The sequence below is a fragment of the Pyrgilauda ruficollis genome, unplaced genomic scaffold (genome assembly GCF_017590135.1).
Source record: "Pyrgilauda ruficollis isolate IOZ18807 unplaced genomic scaffold, ASM1759013v1 scaffold67, whole genome shotgun sequence".
Taxonomy (NCBI): domain Eukaryota; kingdom Metazoa; phylum Chordata; class Aves; order Passeriformes; family Passeridae; genus Pyrgilauda; species Pyrgilauda ruficollis.
The window spans coordinates 615,051-629,899 of NW_024528488.1; the positions used below are offsets into that span (position 1 = coordinate 615,051).

The 14,849-nt window shown below is 55.9% G+C and overlaps 1 protein-coding gene across 8 annotated transcripts; it reads right to left on the reverse strand.

The window, feature by feature from the left end:
- Positions 1–1,374: 1,374 nt before the first annotated feature.
- Positions 1,375–12,472, reverse strand: TMLHE (trimethyllysine hydroxylase, epsilon). Of its 8 annotated transcripts, none has more exons than XM_041484708.1 (10): positions 11,936–12,069; positions 9,998–10,179; positions 8,753–8,882; positions 8,271–8,443; positions 7,465–7,666; positions 6,524–6,803; positions 5,381–5,500; positions 4,803–5,039; positions 4,008–4,146; positions 1,375–3,138 (listed from the first exon to the last, which is right to left on the reverse strand). In XM_041484708.1, exons 2-10 carry the CDS (start codon positions 10,007–10,009, stop codon positions 3,007–3,009), a joined length of 1,425 nt encoding a protein of 474 aa, XP_041340642.1. In that variant the 5' UTR covers positions 10,010–10,179; positions 11,936–12,069; the 3' UTR covers positions 1,375–3,006. The 8 variants fall into 8 exon arrangements, with proteins under 8 accessions (XP_041340642.1, XP_041340641.1, XP_041340639.1 ...); XM_041484707.1 differs by having other exon boundaries at positions 8,753–8,909; XM_041484705.1 differs by lacking the exons at positions 8,753–8,882; positions 9,998–10,179 and adding an exon at positions 12,321–12,472 and having other exon boundaries at positions 11,936–12,138.
- Positions 12,473–14,849: the final 2,377 nt, after the last annotated feature.

Here is a 14,849-nt window from a genome sequence, read left to right on the forward strand (position 1 = left end):
TTTGGGTTGGGAGGGACCTTAAAATCCACCCCATTCTACCCTCCAGCCATGGGAAGAGATCCCTTCTACTGGACCAGGTTGCTCCAAGCCCCAAATGAGGAGGGAAGCTAAAAATGGAAACACTTTTCAGCTGGGCTGGAAGCAACTTCCCCCGGTTTTATTCGAGTCCTGTGAGGGTCCAAAGACTCTTGGTGGCACCAGAGGGGACCAAGGGGGATGCACTGAAAGCTGCACCTGCACAATCCTGAGAGCTGGGAGTGAGCAGAGGGCTCTGGAGTGCACTGGGGGGAAATGGGAAGCTCTGGGAGACACTGGAGGGAAAATGTGGCCAGCAGGGGAATGGGGAGGGTTTGGTTTCACTGCAGGGCTGAGGACTCTGGGGAGCCCCAAAAACTGGAGGAGGGGCTGAACTGCAGAGCCAAGAGGAAAGGGAGGGGTTCCAAGGGAGGAACTGGGATCCCTGTGGGACAAGCCAGCAAACAGGGATGGGGGGAGTGGAGCCGGCTGAAGGTCTGTGGAGGGAACACTCGGGCTGCACGGGGTGAGGCACAGACGGCCCCCGCGGCAAAGGGACCCACCCGGGCCCCTGTAATGTGCAGATGGGAACGGAGGATCCCGGGATACAGCAACACCCTGCAGCCTCCCTCCGGGATCCATCAGCTGCGCTGGCCTCACCTGCCTTCAGAGCAGCCCCAGGTCCTGCAGGCACCCGCACGTCCCCCAGACCGAGGTCTCCAGATCTCGCACATCATTCCCGCCCTCTGCTCCACCCTTTGGTGCGACGGGCACCACATCCCACAGCTCCTAAAAAACGTTTACAGCCTCAGAGGCTCTGAACAGCAATTCCTGGCCTTCTCCAGAGGGATGGAGAGAGAGCAGCGGCACGAACTGCACCGGCACCGCCGAGAGCCCCGAGCCCGCCCGGGATGGGACTCGGGGGTTTTGAAACACGAATTTCTGGCATCTTGTGCCATCGTGCGGCCAGAGCAAGGCCCGCGCAGCGGCACGGGGCGGGGGGTGCGGGACGGGTGTGCGGGATGCCGTGGGTGCGCCAGCCCAGCCCGAGGGTCTCGCTCGCCCAGGACGGGGACTGTCTCCGTCGCTGGAAGAGGGCGACTTCCAGCTGGGAATGCTCAGACACGGCAAGCAGAACCCTTTTTTTCTTTCCTTGGCTGTGGAAGGGAGTGGCTTTGTCCCCTTCAAGAACTGGAGGCGGAAGAGGAGGGACCCTCTTTTTTTTGCTGGATTCACTCCAGAGGGAGTCTCCCCACAGGTCCCAGCTGCCACCTGGCCACACCACTGCCACCTCTCTCATTTGTCCCAGGGGCCCGGTGACACTTTTTGATGGTAAATATTCTTTCTGTGGGCAAACCATTATCATTTTGTACAATCTTTTATTAATATCATTGTGATTATTGCGATTTCTTCAGTAACTTGTGACTCCAACTCAGAACCTCTCCTCATGTTTTTCTTCCACTATGGAAAGGGTTTGGCTGGAGGGGGCTTAATTTTCCTGCTGAGTTTTAAAATTGGCTCCTACCAGGATCCAAGGCTGCCGTTGGAGCTTTACCTGACAGAGGGCAGCTCCCCTGGCACCACCTGCCCAGCCTGGGCTCAGAAATCCCTTTGAGCCCTGCTGACTCCCAGGGGCTTCACTGGGGATGGGAAGCACTGCAGAGGGAACACCAGGACTGGGAGCATCAGGGAGCTCAGCCCACAGCAAGAGCAGATTTCAGGACTGTCTTGGCACCATGATCTCTACATTCAGTGTTTGGATTAAACAAGAGCAGCAAATTCAGTGCCTGTGCACCTGCACTGCCCTGCCCCGAGGACACAGAGCACCTCACACGGCACAGCCAGGGGTGAAGGGGCCCAGCCCTGCTTTAAGGTCTGGTCAGAGCAGAGGGAACAGCCCAAAAGATACGGCAGAATGAAAAATGTCTAACAGCAGGATTTGCTTTTGTTCCTTACCACGTGGCACTTCAGCATGCCAGATCCCAGCTCCCAGGAGCTCAAAGGCACCTCTGAGTTACATTCAGAGGAGGAGAATTTTGGGAAAAAATACACCCAAATAGTGAGTTTCATGCACCAGAGTATGATGATGACCTAACAACAATTCCTTAAGAAAGGATGCAAGAGGAGGCACAGTGGGAAGTTTGTCAGGAATCCTGGGGCTGCTGAGTGTTGCCACAAGTGCAATGTAACAGGCAGAAGGAACAGCAGCATGGCAGTACTGGAAGTCAAGGAAAAGTGGGAATTCCATCCCCCATCTAACATCATCATCTCTGCTTCCCAACATGCAGATCTTGGTGCTTCCCTTTCCCTTCTCTAACCTAAACCTTCTCTGAAATGCTCAAAGTACACCAGGATCTTTCCAGGCCCTCTCTCAGGCAGCTTGGCTGCATGATCAGTGATAAGAGACAAGATCCCAGAGATTTCCATTCTGCTCTGCTAAAACTCCCCTGAAACTGGCAGCTGAAAAAAAGGCCAAACAGGGAATCCTGAAGGCACTTGCTTGGAGGACCACTTACTGTGGTGGGATTAACCACGAGTGAGCCACCCTGGCTGGGAGGACCAGGCTGGGAGCATGGACAGCAAGAGCTGCCTGTGCTCTAAGGCGGAGTGTGGTCCAAAAAAATGGTACCACAACCTTTGGTTTCCACCTGCCCCCTCGCCTGAGCAGGCCCTGGGAGCTGCTTGGAGAGGGTGGAGGTGCCTGAGGTATTGCAGTGTCTTTGTTGTGGTGAGGCACTGGCACGGAGGGCCCGGAGCACCTGGGGAGGCACCAGCCCACCTGGCCTGGTGTGGAGTGGGGCTGGGGGCTCCTGCCTCTCCCAGGGGTGGCACTGAGGGGCTGCTTGCCTCTCCCAAAAGTGGGACTGGGGGCTGCCAGCCACTCCCGGAGGTGAGACTGGGGGCTGCACACCTCTCCTGGCAGTGGGACTGGGAGGGTCCTGCCTCTCCCAGAGGAGGGGCTGGGGGCTCCCTGGCTCTCTGGAGGGTGGGCTAGGCCTGCAGCCCCAGCAGGCGGGCAGTGTTCAGCACGTCGTCCCTCGTCAGGTAACACCCACAGAGCTGCCGGTACCCGGTGAACGCCTCCCGGCCGTGCAGGACACGCCAGTTATCCACAAACAGGACCTGCAGGAAAGGGAAAAGGTCATCAGGAGGACAGCAACCACAGCAGGCAGGGCCAGGAGCCTCTGGCAGGGCAGGTCCTGGGGATCCCTGGACACTGGAAGAGCAGGTAAGGGTGTACCACAGTGGGCACGAGCCTCCTGTTCCACACTGGCACTGGTGAGGCTACAGCCAGCTGTCCCACAGGATCCAGCACTTTCACCAGCTCTTATGGAGCCAGCCCAGAAACACATTTTGGGATTTCTTTGCCTTTCTACTGGAGAGGAAATAGTTCACCAGCAATAGACAGTGGCCAACTTGTCACTGAATCCCAGAATGCTTGAGCTGGAAGGAACCTTAAAACCCATCCTGTTCCACCCTTTGCCATGGCCATGGATACCTTCCACTATCCCAGGTTGCTCCAAGCCCCATGGAACCTGGATTTGAACGCTTTCAGCGATGAGGCAGCCCCAACCACCTGCCTCTGTGGTGTCACTTACCCACGTAAGGGCTCAAACATAACCTCAGAACTGTAATTTATTTTGGAAGAAGTGAAAGCCTGAACATTAGGTGTTCTGGCCTCTGCTCCTGAGGATTCTTATTTCAGCAGCTGGAAACTGGGACTAACTTTCCTCTGAGGCAGAGCTTGAACTAAACATCTCTGCCTCACCTGGGAGCTCCTACTGCTTTAGGACAGCAGAAAAAACACACACGCAGAAGGCACTACTGTTAACCCTGGAGCACCCAGAACGAGGAAAACTGCTGGATATGGCAGTGCCCAGACACCGGCACACCCACAGAGCACCCTGCCCTTCTCCCTGTGCCAAACCCACGGGATTCAGCTCCCAGTTCCACCCTGGACCAGTCCTAGAGGATGTAGCTCCAGGTCCCACCTTGCCTGGCTTCAGCTTGACCCAGAGCTCGTTGTCGGGCCGGCGCAGCTCGGCGGTGAGGGCGCGGTGCGCGTGGTACCAGCGGCGCACCACGTCATGGGGCACCGTGTTGATAACGGCACGGTCGTAGTTGTTGTACCTGCAGGGAGAGAGGAGACAAGAGACTGCCCAACACAGCTCCAGGTGCTTCCAAGAGAACCTCAGGAGCCTGTGGGATTAGTGGGTATTTAAGGGAGGCTGCAGAGGTGACCAGGGAGGTTGTGCTGCCAGCACAGGACTTTGGGAACACAGCACTGAGGGCAAGAGGAGTTTATTATCAAGTGTACGCCCTTCTTCCTGGCTTTCCATGGAAGGACATGGCAAGACTGAGGTTTGCTTAGAATGAAAGTGCAAAGCAATGCTGGACAACCTCCTAGAACTGAGGCGAACTGGAGTTTCAAAAATCAGCCCATGCTCCCTTTGTAAGGGATCACTCTGCACTCTCCCTGTTCCCTGAGTGCCAGGATAGTTTCTAGGGGCTTCTCCAGAGAAGGGCTTAATTTTTCTGCATCTCACATAGAATGAGATGAGAGCTTGAAGGTGAAGGGAGAATACCAGGAGTAAAAAAATCAAAGTTCAGCACTGACACCCATCTTTGCATCAGTGGTGCTGACGCCTCCTCTAAAGCAGGAGGAACATGGGGTGTTCCTGTGGTTTCATCCCTGCTCATCAAAGATACACTGGTTTTCAGCCCATGGAATGTTCTAAAAAACCACCACAACACCTTCTCCTCCCCGGAGGCCTCCTGGTCATTACCTGATGAGGTAAAGCTCATTGTTCCAGGGGTAGACATTGAGCACCGGCCCCACTCCGATCATGTGGTTGTGGCAGCCGCCCACGTTCTCCACGTACTCGTGTTTGAGGGGCACCTTGGCCAGCAGCTCGAAGTGCTCCGGGGCCTGGCGCAGCACCTGCTCGGCCGCGTGGAACCCGTCCACCAGCAGCGTCCGCCCTCCCGTGCCCTCGTGCTTCAGGCAGTGGAACACCTGGATGCTGCACGGAGACAGAATCCGAGAGGAATGACCATGGCTGTCTATCCCCTGGGCACAAGGCGCTGCCCAAGGACACAGCCAGGTGATGCACCACCCATCCCTGCTGCTTCTCCAGACCCAATCCCACATGTTTTGCTGGGTGAGGAGGTGGCAAACTGCCTGTGCTGCATCCCAAACCTTGTGAGTCTGGGGACTTCAGGAGCTGCAGGAGGAAGGCTGTGTCACCCAAAAACCAAACCCAAAGAAGCTGTGGCTGCCCCATTCCTGGAAGTGTCCAAGGACAGGCTGAATGGGGCTTTGAGCAACCTGGGCAGTGGAAGGTGTCCCTGCAGCAGCACGTACCCGCAGGGCTCCTGGAAGTAGGTGGTGTCTGTGTGCCGGTCCAGGGCCAGCTTGGTGTAGGCTGTGTCTCCCCGGGAGAAGTCAGAGGTGAAGTACCACATCCTGCCATAAATGGTCTCCCTGGAAAAGAGATGGGCAGTGTCTGGGTAAGGCACATCCTCCCCTACACTTGAGTTATTCCCTCTGTCCCATGCACAGAGTCATTAAAGCAGAAAACTTCACAAAATTCAGATGGTCAGGCATGGTGCTCCTAATCCCTCTTCTGGTGTTCAGCTCTTCTTTCCTCCCCAAAAGGCTGGTGGTGATGAGTCTTCCCCTCCACAACCACTGATGTTTCCATTCCAACCATCATCCCCAGTCACAGAAGTGACACAAGGAGCTGTCTAAGTGCAGCCAGCCCTTACTTGTGTCCACACAAGGATAGGGTTGCCCAATAATTCAATTTCTTCTTCCCAGAATCCTATTTTCACTACCCCTCCCCTACCACACGCACAGGAGGGAAGGGACACCAGGCCAAAAAGTACTCAGGGGCTACAGGGGGAGGGTGTCTGGAGACAAAAGCTGGCTGGATATTCCCTGGAGCCCCTTGTTTCCATTCGGAGTGACCGTTCATTAAGAGGAATCCCTCCTTTTCCAACAGCTCCAGGCAAATCAAATTGTTTGTACAGCTTGGATAAAGCCCCGAGCTCAGCCCCTGGCCTGCCATGCTGGTAGTGCTTTAGACAAACCCAGCACCAACACCTCTCACTGTTTTTCTCTAGCAAGAACTCCAACTGGTCTTTGATCTCCCTGGCTCCCAGGGCCAGGCTGCCCTCATGACCCCTCAAGTCATAACAGGAAATGTCTCCTTGCAAAGCCCTGCTCTTCCCAGCCAGCCACTTCCTTCAGTCCCTCCTCTCTGCACAGTCCCACTGTCACAAAAGTCATGGGATGCTCCTGGGGCAGCTCAATGACTGAGTGATTCACAGCTCTTCCATAAAGGAGGTTGGATCCCACAGTGGGATCCTCCATCCCAGGTCCAGGGGAGAAGCCAGAGCATTTGTCTACAAACCAGGCCATGCCACACATAACACAGGACAAAGAGGCAGCAGCTTTCCAAACAGAAAGAAAACAAGTTTATCCTTCCCAGGATAGCCCAGATACCTGATTATGCTGATCCTCTTTGCCAAGATTTCCGTGTCCTCTTTGGTGGGAATGACATTCTCCACAAAAGCAATCCCGTACAACAAGAAGCTCTGCAGGAATTCCTTCAGACCCTCGTCTGTCTCCAGGAAGCTCCGGCAGTCGATGGAGGGGACCTGGGCTTGCCGGTAGATCTCAGCATTCCAGAGGATCCGGGGGTGCATGACCTGCTGCTTCTGCCCCTCGTAGCTGTTCCTCGCCAGCCACTCCAGCCCGTACCGTGTCACGTGTCCATCCGGCCCTGGCACGGGAACAAGGGCACAGTCACCAAAATGCCACTGAACAGCCCAACATCGTGGCAGCCGTCAGCCCTCACCCTTGTCATCTGTCTGAGGATGGGTCCTTTGCACCCTGCTGCCACCCAAAATATGACCTGAAAGGCCACGAGTCCTAAAGGTGTTGTCATTGCTGCCACAACTCCAAATTCAGGGAAGTTGCTGCAACCCTCTCCAAATTCCCAGCCAACAGTTGCAGCTGCAGTGGTTTTGGCTTTTACTGATAGGCCTCCAAGGACAATCAAAGCTCTGAAGTCAAGCCTTCAAATAAAAGTAAGCCCCACCAAAAGGAAGAAAGCAGCTGGGAAAGTGAGGAGGACAGAGAACGGGCATGGTGAGCAGGGCTGACAGCTGCTCACACAGAACAGGGAAGGAAAAGAGAAGCAAATGTGTCATGCTCCACCAGTTCACCACCTGCACTGCTGGGGGAGTTTGACCAACCTAGACACTGCATACACACAAGAAGGGCTGGGGCAGGAAAACCACACCACTTTGATGCAGAGGTGTGTTTACAGTGAGAGCAGTGTTTAAAACCTGCTCATGGCTCAGTATCTTCCCAGACAGGCAGATCTGGGGGTAATGCTGTCCATCAGCAGGCACAGGAGGGCACAGGAGTTCAGGACTCACAGGTGAGGAAGAGCGTGGTCTCGTCCACCCGCACAGCCTGGGGCTGGATGGCCAGGTCCACGCTGGCCGTGTCCAGGCTGCGCTGGTTGGTCTTGGCGTTGTAGCAGGAGGCAGAGCGGCAGTGGTCCCGCAGCCACACGAAATCCAGGCGCATCACGGTGCTGCCGTACCTCAGCTCTGCCAGGGATGGGAGCAGAGGAGGCTTTGGGGCAACAGGGAGGACAAACAAAGCCAAGAATTGAAGCCCAGAGCCCGCACCTTATCATCCCAGTTACAGGGGATGCAGTAGTACCCCTTGACATCAATTGTCACAAGAGGAAGACCTGGCAGAGGACCTTATCAAAGGCCTGGCTCCTTTGCTTTGGAGCCACTGTGTAAAATGCTGAGCAATTCCCTTGGCTTGCAAGTGACTTGGAGTACTGAGATCTCACTGGCCACAGCTGCCAACCCTGCACAAGGTGGGGCAGCAGAGGTAGGCACATACCAGAGCCAAGGGGGGCTGTGCCAAGGAGAGCCTGAGCATGGCACAGAAAATGGTGCCTGACAGGGCACAGCTCAGACAGTTTTTGTTCAGGAATCCCTGGATTTGATTACTTATTTAGCAGTGCCTCAATTATCATAGAAGACAAGGCTGCTCCATCCTGCCTTTGGGAATTCCAGCAGGGAACATGAAACAGCACCCAGTGTGCATCCCTCTAACGCAGGCTGTTTCAGAAGCAAAACACACATCATTCCAGGGAACAAGGGTGGAATCCCTCCCCGCTGTCCCCACGCAGAGCAGGAGCACCCTCACCCAGCATACCTACCGAGATGGTCTCGGTGCAGCTGCCAGGCACAGCAGGGGGACGCTGGGGCCGTGGGGTGGCAGCGTGCTGGGACAGCCAGGACGGTCTCGGGGCTCCGGGGCAGCCACGGCCAGCGATGTCCGGTGCTCCCGTGTCGCCCCCGGAGCAGCCACACCAGCCTCTGGCACCACATCCTGGCAGTCAGGAGAGAGGGGACAAGGTGACTTGGATGTGATACTCTGTCCTAAACCCCACCAGGACACAGCCCTGAGGAGACACAAAGGACATGCTGGGATTCTGTGAGGCTGGGCAGGCTCTGGCACAGGGTGCCCGGAGAAGCTGTGGCTGACCCTGAATCCCTGGAAGGGCCCAAGGCCAAGTTGATATCGGGGTTTGGAGCCACCTGGGCTCGTGGAAGGTGTCCCTGCCCATGGCAGGGGGTGGAATAGGATGAGCTTTAAGGTCCCTTCCAACCCAAGCCATTCCATGATTCTGTGATTTACCAGGCAAAACCAATCCAGGAGGGACAGCTGTGTTCAACACTCTTGTGCAAAACAGTGGCAAAGCCCCATCTCTGAGGGTCTTGTCCCCCCTCCAGCATTCCCAGTTTGAATTCACCATTCCTGGATGGAACTGCAGCAATCGGGGAAGCAAAGTGACCTTGGTTAGGGAAGCAATAACAGAGGAATCTGGTAATTAGGTCAGTTCTAGAAAAAGCAGGCAAAACAATGAGGAGGAGGAGGAAGATCTCTGCTGCTGGTGAAGAACACAGCTGGCATGGAGGAGAAACCACCGTGATTAATTTTAGGATAGAGATTAGAAGGAGATTTCTCCAAGGGAAATTTGTAACAACTTTTCAGTGCAAAGAGCAAGGGCAAAAACCTGACAAGTTTTAGGAGATGATGCCTCAGTCTAAATGCCTGCTATGTTTATGAATTTCTGGGGGCCAGGTCTAAGCAGGATTTTAACAGCACTTTGAAGTGCACTGAAATGTGGTCTCCCTGGATAAGACACAGGCTCAGAAAGCATTTCTTATCCTAGACTTCTGATTTTCCTTCATTTTCTTATCTGGAGAGTCCAGGCACTGGAGCTCTGGCTGTCCAAGCTGCTTCTGCTCTACAGAGACCTCAAAAGCTGCTGATAATAACCAAATCCACAGAGGTGCCACATTCCCAGCAGCAACTTGTTAAGCAGGGATAAAAGAATGCAGACATCCCTAGGGAGAAAAAGTGGGAATGTTTTTGAAGAGAAGGTCTGAGATGAAGGCACACTGACACACTTCAGCCACAGAGCCCTTTCCATGAGAAATTTTCCCAACATCCAACCTAAACCTCCCCTGGCACAGCTTGAGGGTGTTTCCTCTTATCCTATCCCTCGTTACCAGGGAGAAGAGACCAAACCCCCTGGCTCCAGCCTCTTTTCCAAGATATCCAGTTCCTGTTCCTGCTGCCCAGCTTTGAAAATCTGCTATAGGAAGAGGAATGAGCCCCATCTGACACACAAACCTCATAACCAAGAGAAGAAAACCTACAGCTACAAAACCCAGGAGCTGCCCCTGATTTTTATCAGCTTTAAAATCTTAAAGAAATTATTTAAATCCCTGAACCAACAACTCACAAAGTTTATCTGAGAGAGGGAAAGTCTGTCCAGTTTGGCTTTTGGATCCACTATCCCAATGAGGGGTGGAAAACAGAAGGAATCTTGCTTGCACACACAGACAGGACCCAAAATACCAGGAAAAGACTCACCCACAAATCCATCAGCACACGGCCTGTGCCTGGGGCAGCTCCAGCCTTAGTCTGATCTTTCCACACACATTTCTTTTATCTCTTCCCCTCCCAGTATCAAAACTGAGAAGGAAATTAACACAGGTAATGAGAAGTGACCCAGATAATTAAACCTAATCAGGGAGATCTTCATGTTGCTCTTCCTGGAAGAAAACACCACAGGCAGCCCAGTGAGAGCCTTAAATTCAATCTTTCCAAGAGATACTAAAACTAAGAGGCATTAAACCCCCAAAAATCTGTATGATTAGGGTAGATTTATAATTTTTGTTGTTTCATCAGAGCTAACAGCTGGATGAGCTACATGAACAGCAAACCCTCTTCCTGCACCTCCTGCTACCTCATCTTTATGCTTTATGTGGTCCAGACACTTGGGCAGCAGGGAAATGAGAGAATTCCAGACAAAATTTCCCCCAGAACTGAAAGGGAAAGGGCAGGAGGGAGCAGACATTAAATACTCAGTGCATAAACACACATGGTGAGTGACATAGGACCCACAGGGTGAAGGAGAGAACAGTGCTGGAGGGAAAAGCAGAAACCTCAAATCTATTGTGATTTGAGGAATCCCCATCAGTCTTTGGAGAGAAAGGACAGGAGATGCTGTGGAAGGAGCAGAAAGGAAGGCTGGGTTTCAAAGAGGTTAATCTTAACCCTAACACTGCAGTTTGTCTCACAAGAAACATTTCAAGGAAACAAAACTGGGTTTAACCTCTCTGAAGAAAAGCCACAGTCCCCATTCTGGGCAAAGGAAATGGTGAAAAAATGAGTGGCCAAATAGTTTCAGCAAAGGGAACATCTAAGAAAGGAGAAACCCCTCAAATCTGGAGGGCTTCACCAGCTTTTAGCCAAACCCTCCAGGGCATGGGATGACCCTGCTGCCCTCCCTGCCCTGCTCCAGCCCTCCAGCCTGTTTGTCCAGCTCCTCTGAAAAATAAATGGTGTTTTCTATTAAAAACACCTCAGACATTCAGCTTCTCACACTCAGTTTTTACTTCTGGAAGCACCTGGCTGGAACCAAGGTTTCTGTTCCATATGGAACAGGGAGCTGTCAGAAGCACAAGAGTCCAAAGTGAGGGAAAGGACTTTGGATTTTGATCCTCTGGGATCCCTTAACCTGACAGTTTTCTCTGCAGCGAAGGAACACCAAGAAAGAGAGGAATTCTGCAAAGGCTGAGCTGTCCTGAGGACTCTGCCAGAGCCAGAGGAGCCAAGAGCACAAGCCCAGGTGACAAACCAGATCCCCCAGGATGGCAGCAACTCTTCAACAGGACACAGGCAGAGTTTAACAGCCTGAGCTGACTCAGTTAATTACTATTAATTACCACAGAGACAAAAAGCAGACTGGCTGTTCCCTGCTGAGCTCCTGCCCTCAACCCTGCAGACAACTCCATCAGATCTCAGCTGTCAGGAACCAGATTCCCCTTCCAGTCCTTCCCCACGTGGGATTTCAATGAAATTAAGGAACTAATAAAGACATCCCAGGCACTGGCAGCTTCACAGCTACTTCATTTTCCTGGAAGCAAAGGGAATTATCTGCCCACCCCACGTTTCACACTGACCACCTGACACCAAGCCCCATTCCCAGAACCTTATTCCAGCCTCCTGTTTGCATTTCTCCCAAGCAAAGCCTTTCCAGGCCACACAGCTCAACAGAAACAATTTCTAATTCTGTTTTTTTTTTCAGAACCCCCCCCAGAGGAGTTACTCCAATAAACTCCTATTGCTAAATCACTCCATGCTCTGGGTCCTGCCCGGGCAAAGAGGAGCCAGGCAGCTCTCCCGGGCGGGGAGGAGTTGTGTTTTTCCAGGGAATGAGGGAAAACAGCTCTGCCCACGAGCTGCAGCCTTTCATTCCCTTTCGCTGGGACCGTAATTCCCGTGTGAGCCCGGGCCTGGCATTACCTGGGACCCTGGCACGCCGGGCGGAGCTGCGGGATGACGGAGCGAGGCTCGGGATGCCGCAAGGATCACGGAGGGGCTGTGCCGGAGGGAATTCCGCAGGGTCAGCGCTGCTGCTCCGAGCTCTTCGCCGCTCCTTCCCCCTCCTCCGGCTCCCTGCGCCCACCAGGCCGAAAACGCCGCTCGAAGCTTTCCCACATCGGCCGCTGCTGCCCGAGGGAACCGGCGTATCGGTGACCCGGTAAAGAGGAAAGCGAACAAGGAAAAAAGCTACGTTGCAAACGGGTCCCTCTCCGAGGGGGCCCAAGCGCAGCCCCCGAGCCCCGCTCTGAGCTCGGGGACTGGGAGGCACCGCGACCACCGCGCCCCGCCTCGACCCTCGACCCACCTCGGCGGCTCCCCGCTGCCCCGGCGCGGCCCCGGTGCCTCGGAGCGGTGCTGCCAGGCCCCAGAGCCCGCAGGCGGCAGCGGGGCCGGGTCCAGAGCAGGGCCGGGGCCGCCTCGGGGCGGGGCCGCCGCCGCCATAGAGACACGCGGGGCAGAGCGCCCGCAAACCATAGAGCCGGGGCTGGACGGGGCCGGCGGCAAACGGGACCGGACCGGGACAGGATGGGGCTGCCCCTGGAGGTACCGCGGCTCCCGGGTCCGCTCCGATCCGGGAGACCGCGGGACGGAGAGCCGCAGGCGGCACGGAGCTCGGGGAAGGGGATGGAGCGCGGAGCACGCCCCATGGGACGGGCAGGTGCCGCCGGCGTGCGGACAGCGGCAGCGGTGACGGGCTCGGGCACGGAGCGGTGCCGCAGAGTGCTGCCCCCTGGCGGGCAGGCGGGCAGATAGCGAGAGGAGAGGAGCAGCGCTGCCCCGTCCCTGTCCGTGTCCCTGTCCCTGTCCCTGCCACTGCCTTGCCCCATCCCTGTCCCGGTCCCTGTACCTTTCCCTGCTCCCATCCTTGTCCTGTCCCTGCCTACCCCTTCCCTTTCCCTGCTCCCATCCCTGTCCTGTCCCTGCCTACCCCTTCCCCGTCACTGTCCTCCCTTCTCCTGTCCCTGTCCCCGTCCTTCCCCGCTGCAGCAGATGCTGTGCCGGGGATACACACACCACCTTTTGGGTTACAAAGCGCTGATTTTCATCTTAACCGGCTCATGGGCGTGCGCGCCGGGCAGGCGGCGGCTCCCCGCTGGAGGGCTGCCTTGGCCCGGCGGTGGCGGCCGCCGCCCCTCGCCCCCTTCCACCACCCCAGCCCCGCAGCACGCCCGACCCTGCCCTCCCGCCGCCTCCCTGGACGGCGTTCCCAGCCCCAAAGATGCCCCGGAGCAGCGCGGGGAGGACCCGCCGGGACCCTCGGGACAGTGGCTCCGGTCCCTGGAGCTCCGGGTTGTTCTGCAGCACGGAGCCCCCGCAGGGATTGAGTTGGCGGATCAGAAAAAGCTCCAGACCCGGCAGTGGGAGCGGCAGGTGGCACTGGGGAGAATAGATGACACGCGGTGACACAAGAGCGCTGGGAGTGGTTACCTAGGGATTAGGATGAACCTGTCAGACACAGAGAATTCCAGAATGATTTGGGTTGGAAGAAACCCTAAAGCTAATCCCGTTCCAACTCCCCGCCGTGGGCAGAGACACTTTCCACTATCCCAGATTTCTCCAAGCCCCGTCCAAACTGGCCTGGAACAGGGGACATCCTAGGAACATTCTAGGGACATCCTGCTCTGTGCTTAAACGTGCTGGTGCCTCCCTGGGCTGGGAATGGGGCAGGATGAGGTCTCCGCGGTGCCTCCCGGGTACCTGTGCAAACAAACCGCCCCAGCGAAGCACTTGGGAGATACTCCCCAGTGCTGTGCCGGAATTTCTATGTTGGTTTTCCAAGATCCAGGTGTTCTGATTCTTTCCAGCTTTCCTGCCGTGGGTGTGAGGGCAGAGCAGTCGCTCGCTGTCGCTGTCCTGGCAGCGAGGGGACGCGCTGGTGCCACCGCGGATTCCTGATTTCCGAGTGTTCTTCAGGAAAGGGGTGGGGGCGGCGCCTGGAACAAGCAGAGAAGCTGTCGGGGATCTGCTGCTTCCCAAAACCTCGGTGCAGCTCCCGCGGGAGATAAACAAGTTAGTCACTGAGTGAGCTCACGGCAAAGGCATCCCGGCCTCCATGAGAATTTGTCACAGGCCCTTCCCGGGGTGCGATCGTGTCCCGGTACCGGCTCCCGGGAGGAGGCAGCGGATGCGATGAGCAGCCTCGTGCTCTTCGTGCTTGGGCAGTGCCTGTCGCCTGTCCCTCGGTCCTTCCTAGCAGGAAGCCCGGGCCCTTCTCCCTCCGTGCCCGGGCACAGCCCCTCGGACCAGCAGGGACTCACCGGGTGCCTGCGGGATCCAGGCATGTTCCCGATGGAAGTGATGGATGTGAGCAAACAGGATCAAACCGTGCCTGAGCTGAAAGGCTGGGCTGGGAGCTCTGGGGGCTCTGGGGAGAGGGGATCTCCCTTCCGTGGTGTTCCACTGGCTGCCTTTGGGATGGGCAGTGGAGCAGTGCTGGCGTGGCCTGTGCGTTATGCTCACGGGGTTGTTTCTCCTTGGATGTGGAGCATGGTGGTCTCTGGAGCTCACTGGGATTTGTGGTCCCTCCTGTGCCCCACAGGGTCCCGTGGGACAGTGACAGGCAGTGCTGGGGCCCTCTTGGAGGAGCCCATGTGCCCCCCAGGAGCCCAGCGCTCTGGGATGCACCTGCTGCTTGGCCTCAGCACGTAGGAACGCATGTGCTGGGAAAGAAATGCTTGGGAACTTTCTGGGGATTTCCCAGGGAGAGCCGGGATCTGGGAATTTTCTGCCCTCCCCCTTGTCCCCTCCTTCCTCACTCACACACTGCTCCTGGGGTCACAAACGGCTTTAAAAAAAGCAACAGCCCACACAATGCTCTTCCCTTCTCCAGCGG